At 48.6% G+C, this 26,499-nt stretch overlaps 1 protein-coding gene across 2 annotated transcripts; it reads left to right on the top strand.

The window, feature by feature from the left end:
- Positions 1-1,680: 1,680 nt before the first annotated feature.
- On the top strand, positions 1,681-21,196 carry Ankrd46 (ankyrin repeat domain 46). Of its 2 annotated transcripts, none has more exons than XM_021183235.3 (5): positions 1,681-1,747; positions 2,467-2,584; positions 12,180-12,511; positions 14,482-14,640; positions 19,402-21,196. In XM_021183235.3, the coding sequence occupies exons 3-5, from the start codon at positions 12,201-12,203 to the stop codon at positions 19,616-19,618; spliced, it is 687 nt and encodes a 228-aa protein (XP_021038894.1). In that variant the 5' UTR covers positions 1,681-1,747; positions 2,467-2,584; positions 12,180-12,200; the 3' UTR covers positions 19,619-21,196. The 2 variants fall into 2 exon arrangements, with proteins under 2 accessions (XP_021038894.1, XP_029325894.1); XM_029470034.2 differs by lacking the exon at positions 1,681-1,747 and adding an exon at positions 1,775-2,050.
- The last annotated feature ends 5,303 nt before the right edge of the window (positions 21,197-26,499 follow it).

A 26,499-nucleotide genomic window follows, 5' to 3' on the forward strand; every position in this document is an offset into this window, starting at 1 on the left:
CCCCCACTGATTAAGATTGCTGCCACTTTCTCTTCAGATTTCCTCAGGAACTCTTCCTGGGGAGTCAGCACCGGGGTGGGGATGGGGGGGGGACTGGGGATGGGGGGCATTGTGGGGCTCAAGTAAGCAAAAGGTACAGTAAGAGACTCTTTACTTTGCATTTAGGAGAATATAATCTTTTGATTTGTGGTCACTCCCATTAAGTATCAAGATATTGCTGGGATATAAAAGTATCATCTATGAAGATGTTCAGTCTTCACTGTGCCAAGTCCCCAGGCATGGGGACAAGGATTCAGAGAGCACAGGCAACTCACAGTCCATTTCCTTAATCTCCTCAGAGGAAGAAAAAGAGCTGCCTTCACAGTCCTTACATTTTCCCCGTTGAACAGAAGCCATAATTCATGAAGAAGAAAAGATAAATTAGAATACAATCAATAAGCTCTCAAGTTGTTTGATACACCAACCGGGGAAGAATAAATTGTAAGAATAGAATTATCATTTAAATTACCCAATGATTTGACACAGTGCATGGGCACATATGAAGAGATTATGGATTTAGCCACTGACAAATTGATGAATGTATCCCCAATTTACAGAATATTTATGATCAGTCACTGCACAAGTAAATGTTAAATAGCTGAAGATGATTGGCAGCCCTGGGGATGGCTGAGCTCACCCTGCCCTGGTGTGTGTCCTGTGTATTTATATGTGCACGGGCACATGCATTCACAAACATGAGTGTGCAAACAATTAACATGCACTTGCACATGGAGACCAGAGGTCAGCCTCAAGTGACATACCTTAAGAGCCAATCATCTTGATTTTTTTGAGAGGACTCTCATTGAGGCCCATGAATAGCCCAGGCTGGCAGACTGGTCTGGGGGACCACTGAGACCCAGTTATCTCTCACTAGCCAGAACTGGGATTACCACATAGCCAGCATGCTTGGCTTTTTATGTGGGTTCTGGGGTGACCTCAGGACCTTATGCTTGCAATGCAGGTCCTTTACCAACGGAGTTATCTCTCCAACCTTCTTATAATTCTTTCTTAAATGAGATTTCCTCAAGCCAGGCAATAATCCTAAACATCTATTTGACATTGCCGGGGGCTGGTGGCGGGATGACGACTTAGATGTAATTCTTGAACAGACAACATCCTACAGGGTCATCTGGTGGGTTGGATGCTACTAGAATTCGCAGAACAGTGTTTAAAAGAAGTCACCTTGGCTATATGACTGGAGTTGAGAGAGAGAGAGAGAGAGAGAGAGAGAAGCTCTGTGAAAGAATGTTCCATATATGGGTGTATCATCATTTTCACATGTCATGATAAGTCAAGGAACCCTTATAAGTGGGTGTAAGCATTCACTCTGAATAATAACTTGGCAGGATTATAGCTTAGAGTAGACTTGTCAGCCATTATTTGCTAACTTGTGGATTCAGATTTTAAACACCTCCCCTGCAGCCCGAAACTAATAAATTAATGCGCGTGGCACTTAATATATTTGTTTCTGCCTTTTAAATTTCTACTTAGTTGAGGGAATGGGATGTATGTTTTTAAAAGGGGGTGAATGTGCGCGATGCTGGCTAGAGGCCGAACCGCCATGCGAGCCTCCCGCCTGCAGGGGGCGCGCCGCCGCGGGGTGCGAGGCCGCTCTGCCCTCGCGAGCTCCACCTCTGTGGTCGTCCGCGCCCCGCCTGTCGCCGCTGGAGAGGAGGAGCTGCTGCCATCACCGCTGCCGCGGGCGCAGGTACCAGGGCCGGGGCCGTGGGCAGCAGCTGGGCGGGAGCCGGTGACAGCTCCTCTGAGGGCCGTGGAGCCCGGCGCGGGTCCGAGCGGCTTCCGCGCGGGCGATGCTGGCAGGAGGGCCCGGGTCAGGCCTGGGAGGTTGCACGGATGATGCCCGCGGGTATTCGCGGGTCTCAGGCAGCCCACACCCCAGCCCGATGGCGACGTCCTTCCCAGGCAGGGATGCAAAGCTTAGTTAGGAATTGTCAACACCTTAGCGGGTCACGAGGAGACCGAAGCCTGGGCGTGCGTGGGCGCTGTGGAGGTGCGTGTGATCTGTCGGAACTGTCACACTGCCCAGGGTATCCCCGGAGAGAAAAGATTTGCACACTTTGCGCTTAGGCCTTAGGTGATCATGAACTTTCACACTTGACACGCGTGGTTAAAACGCAGTTGCTTCCTCTCCGGATTTCCCAACAACTGTCTTAGAGAGAAGACATTAATTTTAACAGCGTTCCACAGACTCTAGAATTGGCTGAGGAATGTTATAAGTGTGTGCTATTGAAGAGTACATAACACTGCCCACTCTTCAGAACGTGGCGCTTTCCAAGGCGCCATCAGTGGTATGGTGGTTTTTCATGTTACAGTAACAGCTGGCCATCTTCATGTCAGATATTGTGCCTAATGTTCCTTTTTAAAACCTTTGCAACAACCCTGACAAGTACCATCTCTGATTTGCAGATAAAGAAGCTGAGGCACAGAGTCTTAAGTCAACCTGTCCAAGTCCAGACAGTTGGCAGACTTAAGTGGGACCGGAGACGCCCAAGACTTCACGCCAGCATCCCTTTACCTTGCAAAGGTAGTAGTGTTCCTTAAGATTTTTGTTTATTGATAGAATTCGCAGCCTGAACTGGTTTCTCTTAGACTTATGCTTATGGAGCCTGTACCACTGTCCTTTTAGTTTCAAGGGAGTTTAATGAGGAATGCATTTGTTCTTTAAGCTTCGTAGTGATAATAAAGTTAAATGTCCTGGATTCTTACTGTTTCAGCCTAGGTTGATTTGATGGAGGAGTGCGTCTGTGATTGTCTCCCCACATTAGCTGTGTGTTGGTTAGTTATATTTTCACAGCAGTTCTAGTGAGTGTACCTTGCACACATAGCATTCTGCCAAGCAGAAAGATTCCCCCACTCCTAATATCTCACAGGACACCAGAAAGACGTGGGAGAGAACTGCTACGTGGTGAGGAATGAAGGATACACAGCACAACCTGTAAGCAAACTGAGTTAGTGACTGCAGGATCAAGGGTTTGCACTGTGAGACTGGGGATGTGATTTCCCAGTCCCAGACTGGGGCAATAGAGTCTAAGTTCCTTTACTATTGCGGAGACAAAGACAGAGGACTCCAGTCTGTCACTGCGGAGAAGTGATGGTGGCAGGGACTTGAGGCAGCTAGTCGGATTGCAGCTTTGCAGGTCACACATCCCCCGTAGGCGTGTCCATAGGCCAACCTAACCTAGGCACTTCCTCAGACACTCCCTTCCCAGGGCTTGCTCCTTGTGTCAAGCTGATAACCAAAGCTAACCACCACTGCATCCCAATTTGCTTAGCTGTATTAGGATTTAACGTGTTAGGATTTAATACACTAGGATTTAATTCATTAGGATTTAAGAGTTGTGTTGTCTAGAGATGCATGAGATGTGTCAGCACAAGCCTTTAATCCTAGTACTCGGGAGGTAGAGGCAGGCAGATCTCTGAAACTTAGAGGTTAGCCTGGTCTACATAGAGGACAGCCAGAGCTTTTACACAGAGAAACCCTGTCTCATACTGCCCCTCCCATCCCATAAAGAGTTGCGTTGCCAGGGTTCATGCAGCTGACCCACAGCCTGTTTTTCATGGTGGGGCAATTCTAAGAACCAGGGGTAACCTAAGTCTTTGATCTAATAGAGTTAATGTCCCCTGCAGGAAGATGGGGATAATAAAGTGATCCGCTTAAAAGTGGAAATAAATCCAGCTAGATGGTAACAATGACTAAGAAGAGCAAAGCAGGGCAGGGGAAGGCCGTGCTGGGAGAGGAACTTAGACAGCTTTACAGTAGGAAATCATGTCCAAGAGAATGCGCTGAAGTGATAGTGATGGTGCAGGCAGGGGCAAGGGTCAACAAACAAGGCGCACGGCAGACACAGAAACCTAGAGAACACCAGCCTGTTGGAGGACTCACAAGGAGCCTCTGGGTTTGAGCAGAGTGTGTCAGGGAGGAATGGAGCTAGAAGCCTGGTGGATGCAAGTAAAGACGGGGCGTCTCCGCAGGCAGGAGGAGGTGGTCAGAGTGCTCGGATCAGAAGAGCAGCAGGACCTGACTTAACGTGTTCAGGCTGACTGTAAGACCAAAGACGGAGTCAGAGAGACGGAAGCACCATAGCTCTTCATTATTCCCAGGGATATAATCCAAGACCTTCATGAACACCTGGAGCCTTGGAGCCTAGTACCAGGTCCTCTATATAGAGTGCTATTTTTCCTTTATATAAGTGTACATGATAAAATTACCTAACAAAGTAGGCACTGTAAGAGGTTATTAACAGTAACAAAATAGGACAATAAATAGCATTATGCTATAATAAGTTACATGAATTGGTCTCTGCCTATTTAAGAATATATATTGTATGTCCATCTCCTTAAGGGGTTTGAGGTGACAAGATGTCTGCATGGTGAGATGAAGCGAGGTGAATGGTAGAGGCATTTCCACACGAGCCAGAAGCATTGCATTGCCAGTGCTGTGGCAACTGACCTGATAGTCTGGATGGTGGCTAAATGCCTGTGGTAAACGCAGGGCCTGCTACACAGAGAGTGATACATGCCCAGGCTGGGACAGAGCTGGAAGGCCTGAGAACTGATAAATTCTTCCTGCAGTTTCCCATCTACGTCCCAGACTATGATTGACCGTGGGTTGTTGAAAGCAACAAAAGTAAAGCCATGAATAAGGGCCCTGTGTAGTAAGAGCAGTCATGTTCGAGAAAACGATGTGCTGACTACTGAAAGCAGATGTGGGGGTAGGTGGCACACGAAGCAGAAGTTGGCTTTAGTCATAGTTGAGATGCCTGCTCAAATACATCAGGACAGACTAGGATTCAAGACAGAGGTAGTTATCAGGGAGATGGGGCATTGGCCAGTTGAGGAGAGGAAAGGTGTATTTTTCTTGTAACTTAGAGATTGTAGTGTATAGTCCTTGTTCTGCTGCTTTTAGAGCTACTGTGAAGCAGAACACCACGGGGCTGGGGACAGGTGGCAGGGCTGCTCACCTCATGGTGACAAGAAGCAGAGAGAGTCACATGCTTGCAGTGGTCACTTCCTCCAGCTGGACCCACAGCTGAAAATGTCACAGTCTCTCTCAGTAACCCCAGCCGCTGGGAACCAGGCCTCCAGTACCTGAGCCTTTGGGGGACACTTTGTATCCAAACCATAGTAGGTATGGTTAAAGGCAGGAGACTAAGGAACTGAGCACTGAGCCATGGAACCTTTATGCTCAGTCATTGAAGGACATGGGGAGAAACTGTGGAATCGTTGAGGGCAAGGAGTGCAGGGAGAAAAGGACCGGCTGAGTCACCCGCTCACTGGATGAGCCCCGTGACAGACATAAAAGTGGCAGATGACAAGATGGTTGTACGAACAATGTTGGGATGTTTGCTATACAAGAAATGAAGAACTCTGTTATGGAACAGAGGCAGGTAAGACTTTGTGGCATCGCAACCCTGCTTGAATGGAGTAGAGAGTGGGAACAGACTCGAACAGCAACGTGTTATGTGCTGGAGCTACGCTGCCTGTAACAGCTGAGACCATATGTCTGTTTGCATATTAAATATAACATCCCTGGCTGTACTAAGTATATTCTATAGTTGTCAGCATTCCTTCAGAATTTATAAATAATCATTAAAATCTTTCATCTAATTTACCACTTTAGTAAACCAGAGTGATATCTGAAGTAAGGAGAAGGAGAGAATTAGGGCAGAAGCCTGTGGTATTGGAGTAGGAAGTCAGTAACCGGGGATCAGAGTGTGTTCTGAGTAAGACCAGCAGGGACGGTGCCAGCGGCTGGCTTGAAGCTGGCTGGAGCCTTAGCAGCAGGTGTGCCAGAGATTTCTCCCCATTTGGTCCCTAGAGGGGGCTCAGGCAGAGACTGAAGGGTATAAAAGAAATATCCATAAAGTGAGGGAGTGGGGGCTCTAGACGGTCAGAGGTCCCTGTGCATTACAATCAGGAGTGGCAGCTGAGAGGGTGGTGAGGCCTCCCGGGCGTATCTGTTTCTGAAGTGGTGGTAACACCTATAATCACCTGATAAACCATAGCTACAAACCAAGATCAGCTCAGTCCAGACAGAAGAAAGGATGAGTACTGCTGGAGAGACAGGCTGAAGGCCAGAGTCATATTTACAAGCTGTCTTGAACCTGAAGCCTGGCTTTAATTTGTCTCTGTCTCTTCTCAGGCCTCTGTAGCTTAAGATACAAAACATTTCTGATTCATTTCACTTTCCAGAATCCAAAACCTGTGCCTTCTGGGGTATAATTTGTCCCATGAGCTCAACAGTAAGAAACTTGTTAAAGCATCTGGAACCTGTGAGGTCATCGTCTTCTAAAAGCCTCTTCAAGAACAATTCTCATGTCACCATGACCTTTCTGAACAGTGTGGTCCTCTTGAGTGCCAGAACAGGGCTCAGAGTAGCAGTTATTCAGACTTTAAATAAAGAATTGTTAAGAATTAGTTTGTCACGTCTCTACTGACAGGTCATACGGAACATTTTAAAAAGTGAGAACATTTACTTACCATCATCGCCAGTCTCCTTAGTATTAGTCATAGTGTGAATGACAAAATGTGGTTTTAAGAGGTAGTGAATAAGAACTGGAAGAAAACTCAGGCGTGTATGTAAACTAGCAAGGAGCTTTAACTCCTGGGGTCTGAGTCTCCACTGGATGATCCGCCCAGGCAGGAGATATTATTCACAGTTGAGGCCAGTGGGTCTGAGTGTGGCTGTGTAGGGAGCGCTCTGCGTTCAGGGAGCTCGTTCTCCCTGTGCTGCCACACTGACCTTTGAGCTTCTGAACAGTCTGTACAGATAGCCTGAGTGGAGGCAGCAGAGACGGCTCCGTGGCTAAGAGAGTAGTGTGCTCTTCCAGAGGACCCACTATGTGCGGTGGCTCAAAGCCTCCCGAAACTCCACTTCCAGGGGAGCCTGTGCCTCTGACCTCTCTACACATGCACAGCGCTACCCCCACCACATATCCATAATTCCTGGATCCTGACGTGGGACCTGCCAGACTCTGTCCGTGTCTCTGAAAGACTCCCCAGAGCTCTGAGAGACTGCACCCGCCTGCCTGTGTGACACCTTGCTGGGAGAGGCTGTGCGCAGGCTGGCTTAGTGGAATAGAGACTTGCTTTGATTCGTTCCTCTTCTACTTGAAAGTATTCTGTTGGAGGAACTCCAGGACTTGCTGGATTTGCTCTGCCTCAGTTATAGGCATTCCCCACTTTCCACCCCACCACGGTTTCCTAAGTGACAGCACGATTCAGCTACAACCTGATGCCTGCCTGGGATCCCTTACGTACTCTTAGCCCATTATCTGGGCTTGGCATTGTGAGAAGGAGAAAACTCCACATTTTCTTATTACATCCTGGTCCTTGAACTATTCCTACCTCACTAGGTCTCAAAAGATGACCCCTGCATGTCATCGCCAAGAGAGGAGCGAGCCAGAGCTCCCTGTAACGCTGAGATGCTTCCTGACCATCAGAGAGGTTTCAGCTTTAGACATCCAACACCTGTGTGGCAAGGCCTTCTCCCAATTCAGGGTCATTTAGCAACAATGCTATTTTAACAGCTGTTGGGAAGGAAAGCTGGCTGCTTGTTCCTCTGCAGTTATGCGTTAGGTCCAACCGAGGCCTCCGGGGTAGCATACCAACTTGGTAAGAGTGGCTGGGTTTTAAGGGTCTATAAAGGTCACTTGGCGTAATAGAAAAGTACTATGATGTGTGTAGCCTCATGGCAGTCAGACAGCCCAGAGATGTGTACTAGACCCTCTTCAAGGCTGTGTGAAGGAAGAAGTTGCTCCCCGTGTTGTTCAGATAGAGGCTTTGCATGAAGGATGCAGTACCTGCCAGCCACTGTGCATAATTCTATTTTCACGTACAGGGCAAGGCTGTCTCTAAAACTAAACCAGGCTGAAGACTGGATGCCTCACAAGGTGTCACTGTTGGATATGAGAAATGCTGTTAAATCAGCCGTTGTCCATCAGCAACACGGGGGCAGAACATAGAAGGCTCCACCTCCCAGGGCTTTAATGTCCAGGCAGTTCAGTATAGATCATAGACTGAAAAGGACCGCATGCAGTAAGAGTTTCAAACACTGCAGACTTACATAGCAGAGAATCTAGAAAACAAAAGTATTAACCTATCTAAACTAGCAATGATTACTTTTATGGAGATTTATTTAGATTAATTTAAATCTATTATCTTTTCTAAAAAAGTTGAGTTGTGACTAAACTCTAGTTAATAAAGCAATAAATAATCTAAATATTGCCAGAATTCAGCAGATGTCCCTGTTTTAGTGATTTTAGTTTCCTCTTGGTGGAGAAAAAAATTTGGGTGAAGGTTTGCTTGTTATCTCAGACAGTGAGAAATGCTTAGGCACAGCAAGTCCAGGAATTCAGTCACGTCCTGTCCACTAGAGGACATTGTCAAAGACTTTGTTATTGTTGTTCCACAAAAACTTACTTGTATTCAGTGACGACGGGATTGCTTCAGAACACTGTGCCGGCTGCTTCCTGTGGAGCAGTGGCCCTGCAGAGCTGGATTGTTCTTGGGATGAGGGAGTCCATTTGGAATGTGAACACGTGTGCCTGTCCCCTTGCTCGAGATCTGTGGTGTGTGTCCACTTGGGTTATGAGCAGTCGCTGCTCCCTGGGAGATCTAGGAGTGCGCACGGGCATGGGTGGTTGCTTTCTATCTGGAAGCCACTGGACTCCTTCACAGGGATAAGAATAACCAAGAGCACGGAGACTCCAGGTTGGGCTCCCTCTCCCACACACTGCTTCCCTCTGCTGCTTTCTGTGATGTTAGGCAGGGTATGCACTGAGATCTCACAGTCCTCCCTGCAGCCCTCCCCTCGGTCCTCCCCTCGGTCCTCCCCACAGCCCTCCCTGCCTTGTGCACTGAGATCTCATGGCCCCCTTCCCCAACATGCCAGTTTTGTATACATTTTGCTCCGGCATCTTAGCTTTAATACCTGCTTCTAATTGTTCCTCCATAGGTGTGATGTCACCAGTGCATCTGAACCAGGATTGTAGCACTTATTCATGCTTTCCCAGTGACTTTCAAAATGAAAATCAAATCCATACTGTATGTACTTGATTCTCCTTAATTGTTATTTAGGTTTCGGTCACAGCTGAGGCCTGAAGGACAGTGAGGGTAGGGTGAGTGATGGTATCGGTGCCGCACGCAGGGCAAGAGTTCTAACTGAGGCTGCACTACCTCTCACACCTGACCACAAGTCTGCCTGTGTGCCTGTCTGTGGGCAGGCCTCATGCACACTGCCCTTACAAACCAGGGCCTCCGTGACAGCCAGTGTGCTTTCTGGGGCTTGGCTGCCCCCACTGTAGGCTACTCCAGACGTTGTGTTTTTACTCTGCCAGTTCTTTTTTTCTGGAAGGTTTTTCTCCCCACTAGATGTCACCCCATTGCTAGAAGCTACTCTGTTACCCAGGGATGATCATGCCTTTCAAGTTTGCTTCCGCACAGCAGGGTACTGTAGTGCCTGGGACAGTAATAACTGCAGACTGAGGACTAAGTCACACAGCTGAGAAGGATCCAAACTGGTTTCACTCCCAGGCAGCGCAGCACCACACACATCTGGATTGGGTGGCCAAACTTTGTCAGCTCCCAGCAACAAGAAAACTGGCTCTACAGTCCTGAGAGCTGCTCCTCGCACGGGTCAGACTTCACATCTCTCCCTCCTGCTTCTCTGGGATTTGGACTTTAAGTACAACCAGCTCAAATGATGGATTTCTGGCACAGTGAATGTTTAGTGATTGATGCTGCCCAGCACCCTGCTTCAACAGTTCTTCATAGGAATTGAGCCGGGTACACTGCTGCACCAAATGGGCCCAAGGGAAATCTGAGGGTGGGTGACAAGCGATTTAAGAACAAGGCCTGGCAGTGCAGGGGCTGCTGCAGAGACAAGACACAGAGCCAGACCGTTTGTCTGGCAGAGCTATATATGCTCCGGGTCTTTGCGAACCTTTCCCCCTCTTATGAACAGCATTTTCTTTCTAAGAGTTATTTGTGGAGCTAGGGTAGCTCAGTGGTTGACCTTGCTTTTGCAAAGCCCTGGACTCAAATTTCATGACCCTGCAAAAATCAATCAGCTAAAGTTAGAGGTTACCTTCCACTTACTTTGTGGCGAATATGCATTGAGAATTCCAGAGGCTGAGGGTGACTTCCAGAGCCCGGCTTCTCCCTGTAGCTGACACATGGAGGACTCTTTCCTGCCTGCACTTTGTCAGTAGTCACAGCTCCATATCACAGTCACGCCCCTGTACTCTCCTTCTCACTCCCAAGTTGAGTGCCTGGCAGTTACTTGGGTGGCCTGGCAGGTTGCTGCTTCACCTCAGGAGTTCTGGGGAATGTGCACAGGCCCCCTGGCCGTGTGTGTCACAGAACAGTGCATTCTTTCTCACACTGCACCTTGTTATAGGTGACATTCCTTGATTGCCTGTCTCTAGTCTTTTCTGTATAACCCTGCACATTTCTGTTCAGGTCTCTGTCTGAAAGACCAGTAAGACCACCCATCTCCTTGGCCTGAAGTCTAAAGGGACTCTCACAGAAATTCATGGAGAGTGAAACTTAGCTTGAAGTTGTTAGGGTTATATAACATTCGGTAAAAACCCCAAGTATGTGCCTGCTCCACTTGGGCCCAGCACTGAAGGAACAGAAGGAACAGGTCCTCAGTGTGTATGGGCTGATTCCTGCCTCAGAGCCAAGAGTAGACAGACACAGTGCTCTGGAGCCAGGCAGCCTGGGCTGCAGAGCTGAATAGAGAGAGGCTGAGAACCTGCCAGACTCGGTGCCTGTGGGCTCTGCACTCCTGGACCCTCGGGAAGGGGCTTAGATACAGTCAGTTGGCCTAGTACCCAGTTCCATTAGTGTTCCAGGCAGATTTCCCCTGAGAAACTGTGCATGCAAGCTGAGCCTGTGAATTAGAGCCTTCTCCACAGGGGCGGGCACGATGGTGCAGAAGATAAAGCTGCTTGCAGCCCAGTTCGATGGCCTGAGTTTGATGCCTGGGACCCACATGGTAGAAGGAGAGAACCAACTTCCACAAGCTGTTCTCTGGCCTCTCACATGTACAGTGGCATGCACACATGGTGTGCACAGACTTACACATGATAGAAAAATAAATGAGGTGTTTTTAACGAGCCTTCTCTGTAAACACCTGGTCTCTGCGTTGCTGTTCCCTCTTCAGAGTTCCTTTTGAGAGACTTGACCTTCTCAGCTGAAGTGAAGGGCAGGAGAGAGCTGGTGAAGCAGGGTGGGCTGTGGCTAAGGCAGCGCACTGTGGATAAGGCAGCATAGGGCTAGCCTCGGCTTGTAGTTTCTCAGTGCGAGCTCTCTGGAGCACTAATGGGACTTGGTACTAGAGCTGCCTACTATGTGCCTAGCCTCCAGGGAATTCAGACCATAGAACCCAGGTGGATTGGAGGCTTTGGTGCTGTGAACTGTACTGTGGGCCTAGCTGCTGCCTTGGCCTCTGCCTGTCTTCCTCATCTCAGTTCTTAGACACTGGGAGTTTCGCAAAACCGAGTACTGAGGTGACCATAAGACAGCAGAAGAGGTTAATTCTGTAGAAGTCTGTTGATTTGATGACATTTAAAAATCAGTGTGTTAGTTCCTTTAACTTTTAAAATGGAGTCTTAAATCCTGCACCTCAGATAGAGTGTTCTGCAGGGTAGATTGCGTTGGGTCGTGGCTTTTCCCACAGGTCCTTCTGTTAACTCTATAGAGCATCTCTCATAGGAAGGAAGAGTCGGAAGAAGAATTTCCATGCAGTAAGAGTGCCAGCTGTAATGTGCACATGTAGCGACGGCTCATTCTACAGCTCAGAGTTCACATCTGTTTCCTTTTAAGGAATTTAAGTCATGACTTCAAATCTAATTGTATTTTAGCTTTAAAAATATTTCAGCCCTTTATTGTGATAAAAATGAAGAGGTTTACAGTAATTTAATTGCCATTTTGATCCTGCAGATATGAAGAAAAGAAATTCTTTTAGTGGAAAATAAAACACAGTAGATACTTTTGCTATTATTGTTTGTTCGGTAAGGAAATGTGTTCCGAGTGTGAGATAAGAATGGTGACAGTGTTCCTCTGCCTGACTGCTGCTGGCCTCACCAGCTGTCCCTCGCCTCCTTCCGCTGTAGGAGTGGCCATCACCACAGACGATGTCCTACGTTTTTGTGAATGATTCTTCACAGACCAATGTGCCCTTGCTTCAAGCTTGCATCGATGGAGACTTCACCTATTCCAAGAGGCTTTTGGAAAGTGGCTTTGACCCGAATATCCGAGACAGCAGAGGCAGAACGGGCCTTCACCTCGCCGCGGCCCGAGGGAATGTGGACATCTGCCAGCTGCTGCATAAGTTTGGAGCTGATCCACTGGCCACGGATTATCAGGGGAACACGGCCCTCCACCTGTGTGGCCATGTGGACACCATTCAGTTCTTAGTTTCCAATGGACTCAAAATTGATATTTGGTGAGTTCTCTGTTCCCATTAGATAGATGTGCAGGCCATGGGCTGACCACCACCTGATCCATTGTAATGACAAGTTCTGGAAGGTACGGAAGCCTGTGCCCTCAGTAGGGCAGTGTGGGAGCCCTAGAGCTCCATGTGTAAGTGCATGTGTGTGTGTGCATGCAAGTGTGCCCGTGCACCGTTGTGTATGTGTGTGTATGTGTGTGTGGTGTATGCCTGTGTGTGTGTGTGTATATGTGGTGTGCCTATGTGTGTGTATGTGTGGTGTGCCTATGTGTGTGTGTGTGTGGTGTATGCCTGTGTATGTGTGTGTGTGGTGTACATGTGTGGCATGTGTGTGTGTGTGCCTGTGTGTGTTTGTGGTGTGTGCATATGTGTGGGTGCCTGTATGTGTATGTATAGTGTGCGCATGTGTGTGTATACTTCTGTGTGTGTGCATGTGTGTGAAACAGTAGCTGGTTTCTGTTAATTATGAAGTATAACTCAACAACAGAAGGAAGAGGACGGTTTTATCAGCTTGTTCTAAGGTCACAGTAGTGCTTGCTCCCTGTAGTGGCTTCATTTGGAATTACTTTTTAGATTTCTCCCATCCAGGTATCTGTCTGTTGTATGCAGGTATCTGTCTGTCTGTTGTATGCAGGTATCATCTGTCTGTTGTATGCAGGTATCTGTCTGTCTGTTGTATGCAGGTATCTGTCTGTCTGTTGTATGCAGGTATCTGTCTGTCTGTTGTATGCAGGTATCTGTCTGTCTGTTGTATGCAGGTATCTGTCTGTCTGTTGTATGCAGGTATCTGTCTGTCTGTTGTATGCAGGTATCATCTGTCTGTTGTATGCAGGTATCATCTGTCTGTTGTATGCAGGTATCTCTCTGTTGTATGCAGGTATTTGTCTGTCTGTTGTATGCAGGTATCTTATCTGTCTGTTGTATGCAGGTATCTTATCTGTCTGTTGTATGCAGGTATCTGTCTGTCTGTTGTATGCAGGTATCTGTCTGTTGAGCATTATTCCTCAGCCCTCCCTTTTCTCATGTTACACACGAGACGGGGTGTCAAGAAGTCATCCAGCTTAGAGAGATTGGAGTCCTGTATCTCCTGTCAGACATGCTGGCCCATCATAGCTGTGGGCCTGAGTCCTCTTCAGGTGGAGGACACTGCAGGGGTCTGTGTTGTTGGACAGTAACACCCGATCTCCTGCGTGGAAGGGCCAGCTCCCCTCAAAGCTGAGCTTGAAATTGAAACTGCAGGTTCCTGCTGTCAGAGCATGGCCGCAGGACAGAGCGGGGCAGCAGCTGACGGTGGAGTCAGCATGTTTTAGTCTGCTCTGCTCTTCCTTCGCTAGAGTCAGATAGTTCAGCGCTCAAAGCAGCTTTCATTCTTAGACCTCTGTATATATACATATATAAATATATATGTTTGTATACATACATATGTATAAGTATGCATGAACATATACATACATGAATATACTCACAGTCTGTACAAAGACCGAGTTTAGAGAGAGGCATATGTGTGTGTATGTGTATGTGTGTATATATATATATGTACACACACATACACATACACACACATATATATACACACACACACACACATATACACACACACATATACACACACACACACACACATATATATATATATATATATATATATATATTAATATACTCACAGTGTATGCAAAGACCGAGTCTAGGACTGTAGGACTAGACTTCCTAATTCCATCCTAGAAGTTCTTTTTTTCTCTTTTATTTACTGTCATCTGTTCTTTGTTTTTCCCTAATGTTCTTTTTTTCAATTCCCTGGAAGGAAAAATCCAGTTAATTCAAGTGTCAGTTTCTGGCCTGCTTGGCTTTGCTGTGTTTGATCTGTGAGCCATTGGCCCACACTTTGCTCACTGATGGGAGCTAACCACGTGGTGTTGCCACTGCATTGACCCTTTTTTTTTTTTTTTTTTTGTGACCCTTTCCAGCAATCATCAAGGTGCTACTCCTTTAGTTCTGGCAAAGCGCCGGGGTGTGAATAAAGATGTCATCCGACTGCTGGAGTCTTTGGAAGAACAGGAAGTAAAGGGATTTAACAGAGGTGCGCACTCGAAGCTGGAGACCATGCAGACGGCAGAGAGCGAAAGGTACTCAGCTGCCTAGGGCACAGCCGGTCACTGAGCGACTTTGTCTGAACCCCACGTGTGTGCTGTGGCTTCACATTACAGTTGCAGAACTTGACTGAAGTGCCCAGTGACCATGCGGTCACTCAGAGTGTGTCAGATAGATGCACCATAGTGGATGAGTGGGACAGGAGACAGTTACGGGCAGAGTCTGAGGGAAGGGACTTCCGAGTTTTAAGTATAGATCACAAGAATGGATTTATTAAAGACAGAAGTTGGGTTGCATCAGAGACAGCAAATGCATTCCAGGGGGAGGTGCTGGAGTGCTAGGAAATCCGTAGGAGTTGGAGGACTCATCATAAGCAGGCACCAGTCACTGAAAGTCTTTCTCCAGTATCACACCTGCAACACTGGGCCTCAGGGATGAGCAAGAAGAGAATGTCCACAAATTCTGAGCCAGCCTGGGCTACATAGTGAGACCCTGATTATGGGGGTCTCTATCATACACAAGTGCTCCTAACTCAAGCAAAGAAGGAAAAGTAACTTTGCCCTGAGCGGGAAGCTCTATGTAATTGGAGCCCAGGTGTGGGACTGGCACGGTCTTCATGTGTGATTGCTCCTCACCGTCACCTAGCTGGGTGGGGAGCACAGGCGAGGTCAGTCAGAGTCTGCAGAGTGCTCTTCTCTGCCCAGAGGGCACAGAGTCTGTGGTCCTTGGTGTCCAGCGTTCGAATACTCAGTGAGCTCAGCCGTCTCTTCCCAGCTTTGCAGCTATAGTGGACCGCCCAGGCCTCTGGGCTCCATACGCCGTCTGGATCACTGGGGTCAGCCCTTTCCAGCCCAGTTCTGTGATGCCAGCTTCCTTCCTCTGCTGGCTGTGACTCCACGCCCTGTGTCAGTTGCAAGCACTTCCTGTCATCCTAAGGGAGCTCAAGGGTTTTTACTGTGAACTGGAGATGCTCCCAAGATTTCCAGATGCTGGCAAGTAGGCAGAATAACGGGCTCAGACACATGCATGGGCAGCCTCCCCTTCACCTCTGCGGGGGTTCAGAGTCTGTGCCCAGGGCAGGCAACAGTGCTTAACTCTGCCTCTGCAAAGTAACGGGAAATATGTTTTCATCTTTCTATAACATAATAGATTATTGTAAGCTTCTTAAAGATGTATGTGTGTTTGTGTGTGTGTCTGACTGTGTGCATTTGTGTACACTGATGTGGGTGCAGGGGTTTAAGCTCCACTCCTCAAGATGGCACGAAAATGCTCCTAACTGCTATTTTTTCCCAGCCCCAGTCTTCTCGTGAATGCACATGTTTCTTGGTGCATTCTGGAGGGCTCACTGGATCCCAGCCAGTAGGTCTCCTTATCAGAAATACATTTGGACTATATTTACCTGTCACAATTACTAATTAACTAAGCTATGAGTAGTTGGTATATCTTGGTAGCAATGTGAACTTCTGCTTTCTTTTACCCACATTGGCCTTTGCGTTACTCACAGCTCTGTGGACACTGAAGGGCCTGGATGTAAAAGGTTAACACCTAACCACTCAGCTGTCCTATCTGCTCCTGCCTTCAATGCCACAGTAGCCGAGATTAAATTCCACTTAAAAACGTTATTAAAGTGCAAATCAGGGAAGCGAATAAATCCCTTCCAGAAAGCCAAGAAAAATGCCAGTCAAGCCACAGTGGACTCGTCCTTAACTCTGAGGCCATCACTACTGTTATTGAGATTATGGGGACAATAGACTCCTGAAGCCAGCATAGAAGAGGGGGCCACTTGGGAAACAACGTGAGATCTTCTCAGAAGGTACAGATTTACTGTGTGAACCTGCAGTCCCATGCCTAGGTACATACTAAATGTCTACCCACTAAGGAAAGAATGAACATTACCTGTTTATCCAGAGGAATATTACTCTGCTGTAAAAAGTAATAAAATATTGATAGATGCTTTAGTCAGGATAAATATTGATAAAATGCTGTATGGAAAAAGCAGGCATTAAAGGACACATACTATTTATTCTGTTGGTATGAAATGCTCAAACAGGGAAATTTATAGGAACAAAGTAGATTGTGGGTCCCTAGGATCTGAGAGGACAATGAGGGTGACTAATGAGTGCAGAGTTTGAGACAAGCATTGATGATATATTGGGAATTACATAGTAGAAACAGTTCACACTGTTTGAAAGTCCACAGAACCACTAAGTTCCAGCCAACAGGGCACATGGCTCTAATCCCAGCACTGGAAGGCAGAGGCAGAAGGATCTTTGTGAGTTCCAGGCCACCCAGGGCTATATAGTGAGACATAAAACAATGAACTTTTTAGCACAAATCATATAAACAAGTAGAGGGAGATACAGCGGGTTAAGTAGAAGGTGGCATTATAGCTTAACTATGACCACCTTCCAAGCAGTGTGTTTGCGATGTATTTCCCAAAGGGTTCTGTGAGACATAGGATAACTTGTGTAGGACTTAAAAATCAAGTTGATGAAAAGTATTTGCCCATCTGCATATTATTCTAAGCTCAGTTTTATTCTCTTGAAAACACTTGTTTTATGTGTATGGATGTTTCGTCTGCATGTATGAATATGCGTCACATGTGTACAGTTCCAACAGAGGCCAGAAGAGGGCATCAGATCCCCTGAAACTGAAGTTACAGACGGTTGTGGGCTGCTTTGATGGTGCCAGGATTCAAGCCTAGGTCCCCAGGAAGAGCAGCCCGTACCTTAACCACTGAGCCATCTCTTCAACCCTCAACTGTATTGTTGTTATTACAATTGGATGACAGAAACAGTGCTGCTGAGTGTTTAAAAAAGACTAAGCCAGGTGTGGTGGCCCATGCTTGAAATCCCAGCATTGGGAGATAGAAGCAAGAGTTTGCCACAAGTTTGAGGATAGCCTGGTCTACATAGTGAGTTTGAGGCTATTCCAATAAGACCTTCTCTCTCTCTATATATATATATGTGTGTGTGTGTGTGCGTGTGTGTATTTATACATACATATACACACACATACACATATACATACATATACATATATGTGCATATATGTATGTCAAGGCTCTGAGGCATTGCTGCGTGCTGGTTTTGTTCTGTGCTGCTGTCTGGGAGAAAGGAAAGGAAGGGTTGTGATGGTAGTGAGCTTCCGTGACCAGTGGACAGTTCATACATGTGACCATGGTCTTTATGGCTTTAGGCCGCATGCTGTACATAGCTGAGTGCACCCTGTAAACATTTAATCTACCACAGGGTGTCCTTCACACCCCAAAGACAGAGCCCCTGCTTTCTCTCTGGTATTCACACTGCTCATGATAGGGCCATGAACACTTGAGTCTGTTTGTAGACTATTCCCATTACCATTTTAAACATTTAAAATTTTAACATTTAATTTAAACATTTAACATTTTAAAATGTTCAAAATGAAAATTCATAATTTGATGCTCTGTGTTCATAAAAATAACAAAATCAGTAAATTAAAAAATCAACGAGTATAGTATGTGGATGTGAAGGTTGAAAGGGATTTATCTTAATTTAATAGTTTTCAGCTAGTCTCACTTTTCTTGCCAAAGAAGAATAAACTCATTTCCTGTTGAGGTATAAGAGAGATAAAGTGAGTAGAAGAAATCCGGACACACACACACACACACACACACACACACACACACACACACACCAATGTTCCCAGTGCTCAGGAGGCTGAGGCAAGATTGAGAGTTCAAGGCAAGCCTCAGCTACAAAATGGGTCGTGGGCCAGGCCAGGCTGCCTAGTAAGACCCCGTGAATGAATGGATGCATGCATGAATGAATGAATGAAGAGCAAATGAACAGCGGGGAAAGCTGATGACAGTTCCTGGTCATCAGCATGATGGCTTAGTGGGTAAGAGCATTGCCATGAGAGCCTGAGTTGGAGAGAGAGAAATGAGTCTCAGAAGCTGCCCTCTGACCTCACATGGCATCGCGTGTGTCAGTGTGCAAATGCACAGAAGATAATTAAGACGTTTTAAGACCGTCTACATGTTCTGGAGGCTGAGCAGCAAGCTTCCATGACTAGATTTTATTTAGAGAATTCTTAATTGAGCCTATGACTGAACTAAATTAAGAGAGAAATTCCCTCTTCTAAAGTTTTAAATTTTATTTCATGTGTTTGAGTGTTTACCCTCACATGTGTATATGTGTGCTGTGTGGCACATATAGAAACCAGAAGAGGTGTTGGATCCCTAGAACTGGAGTTACGATGAGATGCCCTGCCATGTGGGTGCTGGAAGTTAGCCAGGTCCTCTGCAAGAGCAGCCAGCGTTCTTATCTGCTGAGCCACCGCCAGCCCCTCTGTGTGACTCTTGTAAATGTAAAACAAAAAATGTCTTGGTTAATGTCTTGATGGAGACAAGGAATTTGACCTATTTTGAGATCTCTGCTTGGGGTACCTTTAAAAAAATGTTTTTAATGCATTTTTTGACAATCTTGTATATGTGTACAGTGTATCCTGATGGTGTTCACCCAGCTCACCCCTCCCACTTCCCCAGGATTTCTGGGACTTCCTGCTAGGATTTTAATTTGCCTGCTAGAAAGTAAGCCAGGGACCTAATTGGTGCAGCTCACCAGTATATGGTTTAAGGCTGATGCACGGATCCCCAGGAGTGAGTAACCAGTACAACCCTGGACAGCGTGCCTCTGTGGTGAGTTCCCCAGTGCTGCAGCAAGGCTGGCCTTCCCTTGCACAGTCGCTTGTCTTGTGTCATGCCTTACGGGTGGAGTGTGTTTTCACGCCCCTTTCTCTCTTTGCTCCTCCCACAGTGCCATGGAAAGCCATTCTCTGCTCAACCCCAACCTCCAGCAAGGCGAAGGCGTCCTGTCCAGCTTCCGGACCACGTGGCAGGAGTTTGTGGAAGACCTGGGTTTCTGGAGGGTCTTGCTGTTGATCTTGGTCATTGCTTTGCTGTCTCTGGGCATTGCCTACTACGTGAGTGGGGTGTTGCCCTTTGTGGATAACCAGCCTGAGCTAGTGCATTGAGGGCTCCTGGGGATAGGCAAGGGGCCTGTCAGTGTGGCTTTTCAGTTCTTAGACTATTCCTTAGGCAAGGCAGCAAGGCCTGTCTATGTTTAGGATTTGTATTTACCGTGATCCTTATGGAAGAATGACGTGTCCCACTGAACTTCGTCCTGCCGTTGGTTAGACTCATTCTCATGCTACCCTCTGATGCAGCCTGTGTCCCCAGGCTTGTGTGACCCAAGTGTGGTGCTAACCAGGTGGACACTCAAGAGAGAGGCTTGGGAGGCCTCACAGTGGGACCCGACCTTGTGGAGGAGCAGTGACCAGAAAGCGGATTTCTTTTTCTAGGATTCCATTTGCCAGTGGCTTTGTTTTCTCTCGTTTGTTCCTTTTGCAAGAGTTGTATTCTGTTTTTATTTACTTTCCTGGCAAGAGGCGGGAGTGAAAACTTTCAACTTGAATTTTAATTACTTTTACAATCTATATGACAAATTAGAACTGTTAGGAATTTTGACTTTAAAAGTATGTAGTCAGACAGTAGACAGGTTTGGAAAGCGAACAGTCTTCTCTCTGACAGGATTGGCCTGATCAGGGTTTAGTTGCCATGGAGCAGTTTTGATTCAGTGTAAACTGATTGCTTGCAGTGTCTGAAAACCAACTTTTTATGAGTTCAGCTCAGTCTTCAGTCTCCTCCCATTTTTACTTTTGAGATGTCCCATTCAGAAAAACACCAGGAAATTCTTTGTAGTGAATAGTCACTAGAGAGAGTCCTCTCCTTCACTGTCACCAAACTCAGGAGTGCCACCAAGACAGCGACACATGAGTCTGTAAGCCAGCCGTGTCACGAGGCTCACCACAGCTAACCATTGGTCTGAAGGAACACATTCAGGTCAGCAGGAGTCCAGCAGTGGAGTGGGGAGCATTTCTGAGTTCAGAGTCCTAGACAATACTCTGCTGCTGCTGCTATGATGTCGTCCCCTGTGCACAGGTGCATTCACATAATGAATGGGAATCTGGGCCTACGTCACAGCTTCTCAGCATCTCTGAAAGCCCTCTTTGCTTCTGTGGTATAGAAATCATGTTTCTTATGTTATTACAGAGCATGGAGGTTTAATAATGAGTAAAATTTGAAACTTGCAGTGAAGGGCTAATGGTTCTCTTTTCTCTAGCAAAGGCACCCCTGGCCACCTGTCTGGGCAGAGTGGCCCTTCTGTGAGCCTCTCGCTACTGGTATCTTCTCCTCTGCTTTCAGATACATAGCCCTGACACTTTTCTTTCAGGTGGCTTTATCCTGTCTGAAGGAACTGTTTTACAGCTCTTCACTGGCTGTTTCAGAATTAGCTTGCAGTGTCTTGCTTTTCACTAATCATGTTTGGTAGACGCAGGCTTTTGCTTTTGCATGGAGAACACTAGCATTCAAGTTCCAAGCATGCTCAGAACGAGTGCTTTGGAATTATTTACCCTCTGTAAGTCAGAACATATGTAATATGTAAATATTTTGCCTCTACGATCCCTGCTTCCTGCCCAGTGCTGGTTTCTGTGCATCATGTGTTCCACACTGCATTTAACTGCTTTCAATAAATGCATTTATAAATCCTTCGTCATCGGCCATTTTCTTAGTGTATCAAATTTCAAGAGTTTGTAATGGAGTGCAGTTAGCTATTTTAAAAGCCAAATGTTTTTGCTGATGTAGATAGAGACTTCCATTTTGCTTGGCTTACAAATGCTACAGAACTAATCAGTGTACATTGCATATGTACTGAAGTGTGGTAGTGACCGTCATGATTCAGCACCTCCCAGGTAGGTCACTTAGCACCCCTCATCTCTTTCTGCTATGGCTTTGGACACCACCTGTTCCTTCTCAGAAGATGAGAAGGCTGCTGCAGAGATTCACAGGCCATCTAGGCCAAGGTCCCACTGCTGGGCTGTGGCAGAGAGAGAGAGAGAGAGAGAGCAGTGTCCCCGGGTTATCTGTTCTCCTCTCCCTGCTTCTGGGTGTGTCAGGCCACAGTACCCAGTTTATTGAGAGCCTGGACTGCTGCCTTCTCCGAGTGATGTCACTCAGTATCCCTTCTTCCTCTTGTGCTCTCTTTCCTACAGGGTCCACAGTTGTCCCTTTTGGTTCTCAGATGCAGCACACTCACTGTGGAACATTCATGTCACATTTCTTGGCCTGTTTCTGTGGGCTTTTTGTTCCTAGAGTCACAGCTTCAGGAGAGCAGGGCCTTGCTGCTGTTATAACCCTCTGCCCTTGCTGCATCTTAGAGAGCACTTTGTGCAGAAATTCTGGAAGCATTGCTTATTCGTGTTTCACTTTGTATATTTTGAGACAAGGTGTCATATAGCCCAGGCTGGCCTCAGACCCCCTATGTAGCTGAGGATGGCCCTGAACTTCTGACCCTTCTGCCTTCACCTCCCAAGTGCTGAGAGTGTGTGTGTGGCACCATGTCTGGCTTTTTGTGCTGCTGAGGATCGAACCCAGAGCTTCAGGCACGCTAGGCACTGCTGTACCCACTGAGCCACATCCCCGGCTCTCACTTCAGGCACCCTAGGCACTGCTGTACCCACTGAGCCACATCCCCGGCTCTCACTTCAGGCACCCTAGGCACTGCTGTGCCCACTGAGCCACATCCCCGGCTCTCACTTCAGGCACCCTAGGCACTGCTGTGCCCACTGAGCCACATCCCCGGCTCTCACTTCAGGCACCCTAGGCACTGCTGTGCCCACTGAGCCACATCCCCAGCTCTCACTTCAGGCACTGCTGTGCCACTGAGCCACATCCCCGGCTCTCACTTCAGGCACCCTAGGCACTGCTGTGCCCACTGAGCCACATCCCCGGCTCTCACTTCAGGCACCCTAGGCACTGCTGTGCCCACTGAGCCACATCCCCGGCTCTCACTTCAGGCACCCTAGGCACTGCTGTGCCCACTGAGCCACATCCCCGGCTCTCACTTCAGGCACCCTAGGCACTGCTGTACCCACTGAGCCACATCCCCGGCTCTCACTTCAGGCACTGCTGTGCCCACTGAGCCACATCCCCGGCTCTCACTTCAGGCACCCTAGGCACTGCTGTGCCCACTGAGCCACATCCCCGGCTCTCACTTCAGGCACCCTAGGCACTGCTGTACCCACTGAGCCACATCCCCGGCTCTCACTTCAGGCACCCTAGGCACTGCTGTACCCACTGAGCCACATCCCCGGCTCTCACTTCAGGCACTGCTGTGCCCACTGAGCCACATCCCCGGCTCTCACTTCAGGCACCCTAGGCACTGCTGTACCCACTGAGCCACATCCCCGGCTCTCACTTCAGGCATCCTAGGCACTGCTGTGCCCACTGAGCCACATCCCTGACTCTCACTTCAGGCACCCTAGGCACTGCTGTGCCCACTGAGCCACATCCCCGGCTCTCACTTCAGGCACCCTAGGCACTGCTGTACCCACTGAGCCACATCCCCGGCTCTCACTTCAGGCACCCTAGGCACTGCTGTGCCCACTGAGCCACATCCCCGGCTCTCACTTCAGGCACCCTAGGCACTGCTGTACCCACTGAGCCACATCCCCGGCTCTCACTTCAGGCACCCTAGGCACTGCTGTGCCCACTGAGCCACATCCCCGGCTCTCACTTCAGGCACCCTAGGCACTGCTGTGCCCACTGAGCCACATCCCCGGCTCTCACTTCAGGCACCCTAGGCACTGCTGTACCCACTGAGCCACATCCCCGGCTCTCACTTCAGGCACTGCTGTGCCCACTGAGCCACATCCCCGGCTCTCACTTCAGGCACCCTAGGCACTGCTGTGCCCACTGAGCCACATCCCCGGCTCTCACTTCAGGCACCCTAGGCACTGCTGTACCCACTGAGCCACATCCCCGGCTCTCACTTCAGGCACCCTAGGCACTGCTGTACCCACTGAGCCACATCCCCGGCTCTCACTTCAGGCACTGCTGTGCCCACTGAGCCACATCCCCGGCTCTCACTTCAGGCACCCTAGGCACTGCTGTACCCACTGAGCCACATCCCCGGCTCTCACTTCAGGCATCCTAGGCACTACTGTGCCCACTGAGCCACATCCCTGACTCTCACTTCAGGCACCCTAGGCACTGCTGTGCCCACTGAGCCACATCCCCGGCTCTCACTTCAGGCACCCTAGGCACTGCTGTACCCACTGAGCCACATCCCCGGCTCTCACTTCAGGCACCCTAGGCACTGCTGTGCCCACTGAGCCACATCCCCGGCTCTCACTTCAGGCACCCTAGGCACTGCTGTACCCACTGAGCCACATCCCCGGCTCTCACTTCAGGCACCCTAGGCACTGCTGTGCCCACTGAGCCACATCCCCGGCTCTCACTTCAGGCACCCTAGGCACTGCTGTACCCACTGAGCCACATCCCCGGCTCTCACTTCAGGCACCCTAGGCACTGCTGTGCCCACTGAGCCACATCCCCGGCTCTCACTTCAGGCACCCTAGGCACTGCTGTACCCACTGAGCCACATCCCCGGCTCTCACTTAAGGCACCCTAGGCACTGCTGTACCCACTGAGCCACATCCCCGGCTCTCACTTCAGGCACCCTAGGCACTGCTGTGCCCACTGAGCCACATCCCCGGCTCTCACTTCAGGCACCCTAGGCACTGCTGTACCCACTGAGCCACATCCCCGGCTCTCACTTCAGGCACCCTAGGCACTGCTGTGCCCACTGAGCCACATCCCCGGCTCTCACTTCAGGCACCCTAGGCACTGCTGTGCCCACTGAGCCACATCCCCGGCTCTCACTTCAGGCACCCTAGGCACTGCTGTACCCACTGAGCCACATCCCCGGCTCTCACTTAAGGTACCCTAGGCACTGCTGTACCCACTGAGCCACATCCCCGGCTCTCACTTCAGGCACCCTAGGCACTGCTGTACCCACTGAGCCACATCCCCGGCTCTCACTTCTGGCACCCTAGGCACTGCTGTGCCCACTGAGCCACATTCCCAGCTCTCACTTACTTTCAGGCTCAGTAACTTTTAAAGTTAGATGTTGCCCCAACAAGCAGCATGTGTGAACTGTATGTTGACCATGCCTGCCTTTGTGTACAGGTGCCAATGACTAGTAAACTGCACACTGATGCTGTGTGGTCCCCTACCTACAGAAAGGTGGATGTTCACCAGGACTGCCTGCTGCAGGCGTACACACATGTGATGGACACACACACACACCCCCGAGGAGCAGTTGTCTCCTTTTGTTGTTACTTTACTCTGGTACATTGATGAGGCATGTACCCCAAAGGTTAAATATTTCAACACATGGTGCCCAGCTGGTGATGCTGTTCAGGAGGCAGGCTCCCCACTCCAGTTCACTTCCCAGATTCACGTTTGTGGTCGAAGGTGTGATCTCTGCCCCCTGCTCTAACCACCTGTAGTCGTGCCTCCTATTCACCTTGACAGACTCTCCCTCAGAAACTGGAAACCAAAATAAACATTTTCCTCTGGATTTAGCTTTTAGCCGTGGCCTTTTTCCACAACAACGGGAACTATCTGATGCAGGTGTTCTTTCAAAACCTTAGCATTGGCCTTTGACCTGAGAAAACTGCTCATGTGACAAAGTACTTCTCAGCTGTAGGAACCAAAGTCCAATCTGAGCAGCACAGAAGAGGAAATGTATTAGTTTGTGGTACACTTCAAGGCCAGCAACTGGGTACCCTCTCCCCTCCCCCCCCGTGTGTGTGTGTGTGTGTGTGTGTCTGTGTGTCTGTGTGTGTGTGTGTGTGTGTGTGTGCGCGCGCGCGTGTGTGATGCAGTCTGAGGTCTTTAGGTCTTCTGTACTTTGGGCTCTACCCTCTGGTTACTGAATCCTCAGGCTTGTTCTGAGGTATGGGTGGAATTTTCAGGTTTCATCCATGTATAACATGCAGAAGAAGCTGGCTTTCCTGTGACTTCTTTCTGTGTGACACACCTAGAGAAGCTTCCTCTGCCAAATGAGCAGACACTACACAGAGCACCAAGTTCTCACCAGCAGCCTGTCTGCATGAATTCAGCATTGGTGCCATGGGAGAATTAGAACCTATGTGATCTGGACCATAAATGTGGATGGGGCCATGGCCTTTAGTGGGCAAGGGTCATAGATGTGCTGCGTCCCAAAGTGCATGTTACAGCCTTGCACATCCCCTGTGTGGGTCCGAGTGTGCTGGACAATCCTGTGCTAAGAAAACAGATTCTGCTACTGTGGGAGGCTAACCCTAACTCCATTTTACATTGAAAACATTATTTTATGTGTATAGCTGTTTTGCACATGTGTGTCAGTATACCGTCTGTGTGCCTGGTGCCCGTGAAGGCCAGGAGAGCACACTGGGTTTCATGGTACCCGAGAACAGATGGTCGTAAGCTGTCATGTCAGTGCTGGGAACTGATCCTGAGCCCAGCCCCAGTGGAGCATCTTATGAACCGTAAGCAGCGGACATCTGCTGAATAAGAAAGCTGGTGGGGCGCAAATCAGAGTGCACTAGTAAAGAGGCGTCCTCTGTGGCCTCCGTCCCAGCTCCTGCCTCAGCTTCCCTCATTTATGGATTGTAACCTGCTGGAAGTAAACCATCCCCTACCCAGGTTGTCTTTGGTCCTGGTGTTTATCACAGCGATAGAATGCTAACTAGGACTGCCTTCCTCTGTTGCCCAAGGCACACGGATGGCCGCTGGCCTGGTGAGTTGGCCACTTAGAAGTCAAGAACTGCAGTCTGGATTCCTCCTGACCACACTCATCCTGAGCTGAGCTGGAACAGTAGCAGAGCTGTTTGGAGGAATCCAACACTGGCCAATCAAATGCTGGGGAGTCGGCTCGGCGGTAAAGTATTTGCCAAATAAGCTTGAGGACTAGAGTGTGGGTCCCTATCGGGAGTCCTGCTTTCACCCCACATCCTCTGGAAATTGT

This window comes from Mus caroli, unplaced genomic scaffold (genome assembly GCF_978045245.1).
Source record: "Mus caroli unplaced genomic scaffold, Mus_caroli_1 scaffold_16, whole genome shotgun sequence".
NCBI lineage: Eukaryota > Metazoa > Chordata > Mammalia > Rodentia > Muridae > Mus > Mus caroli.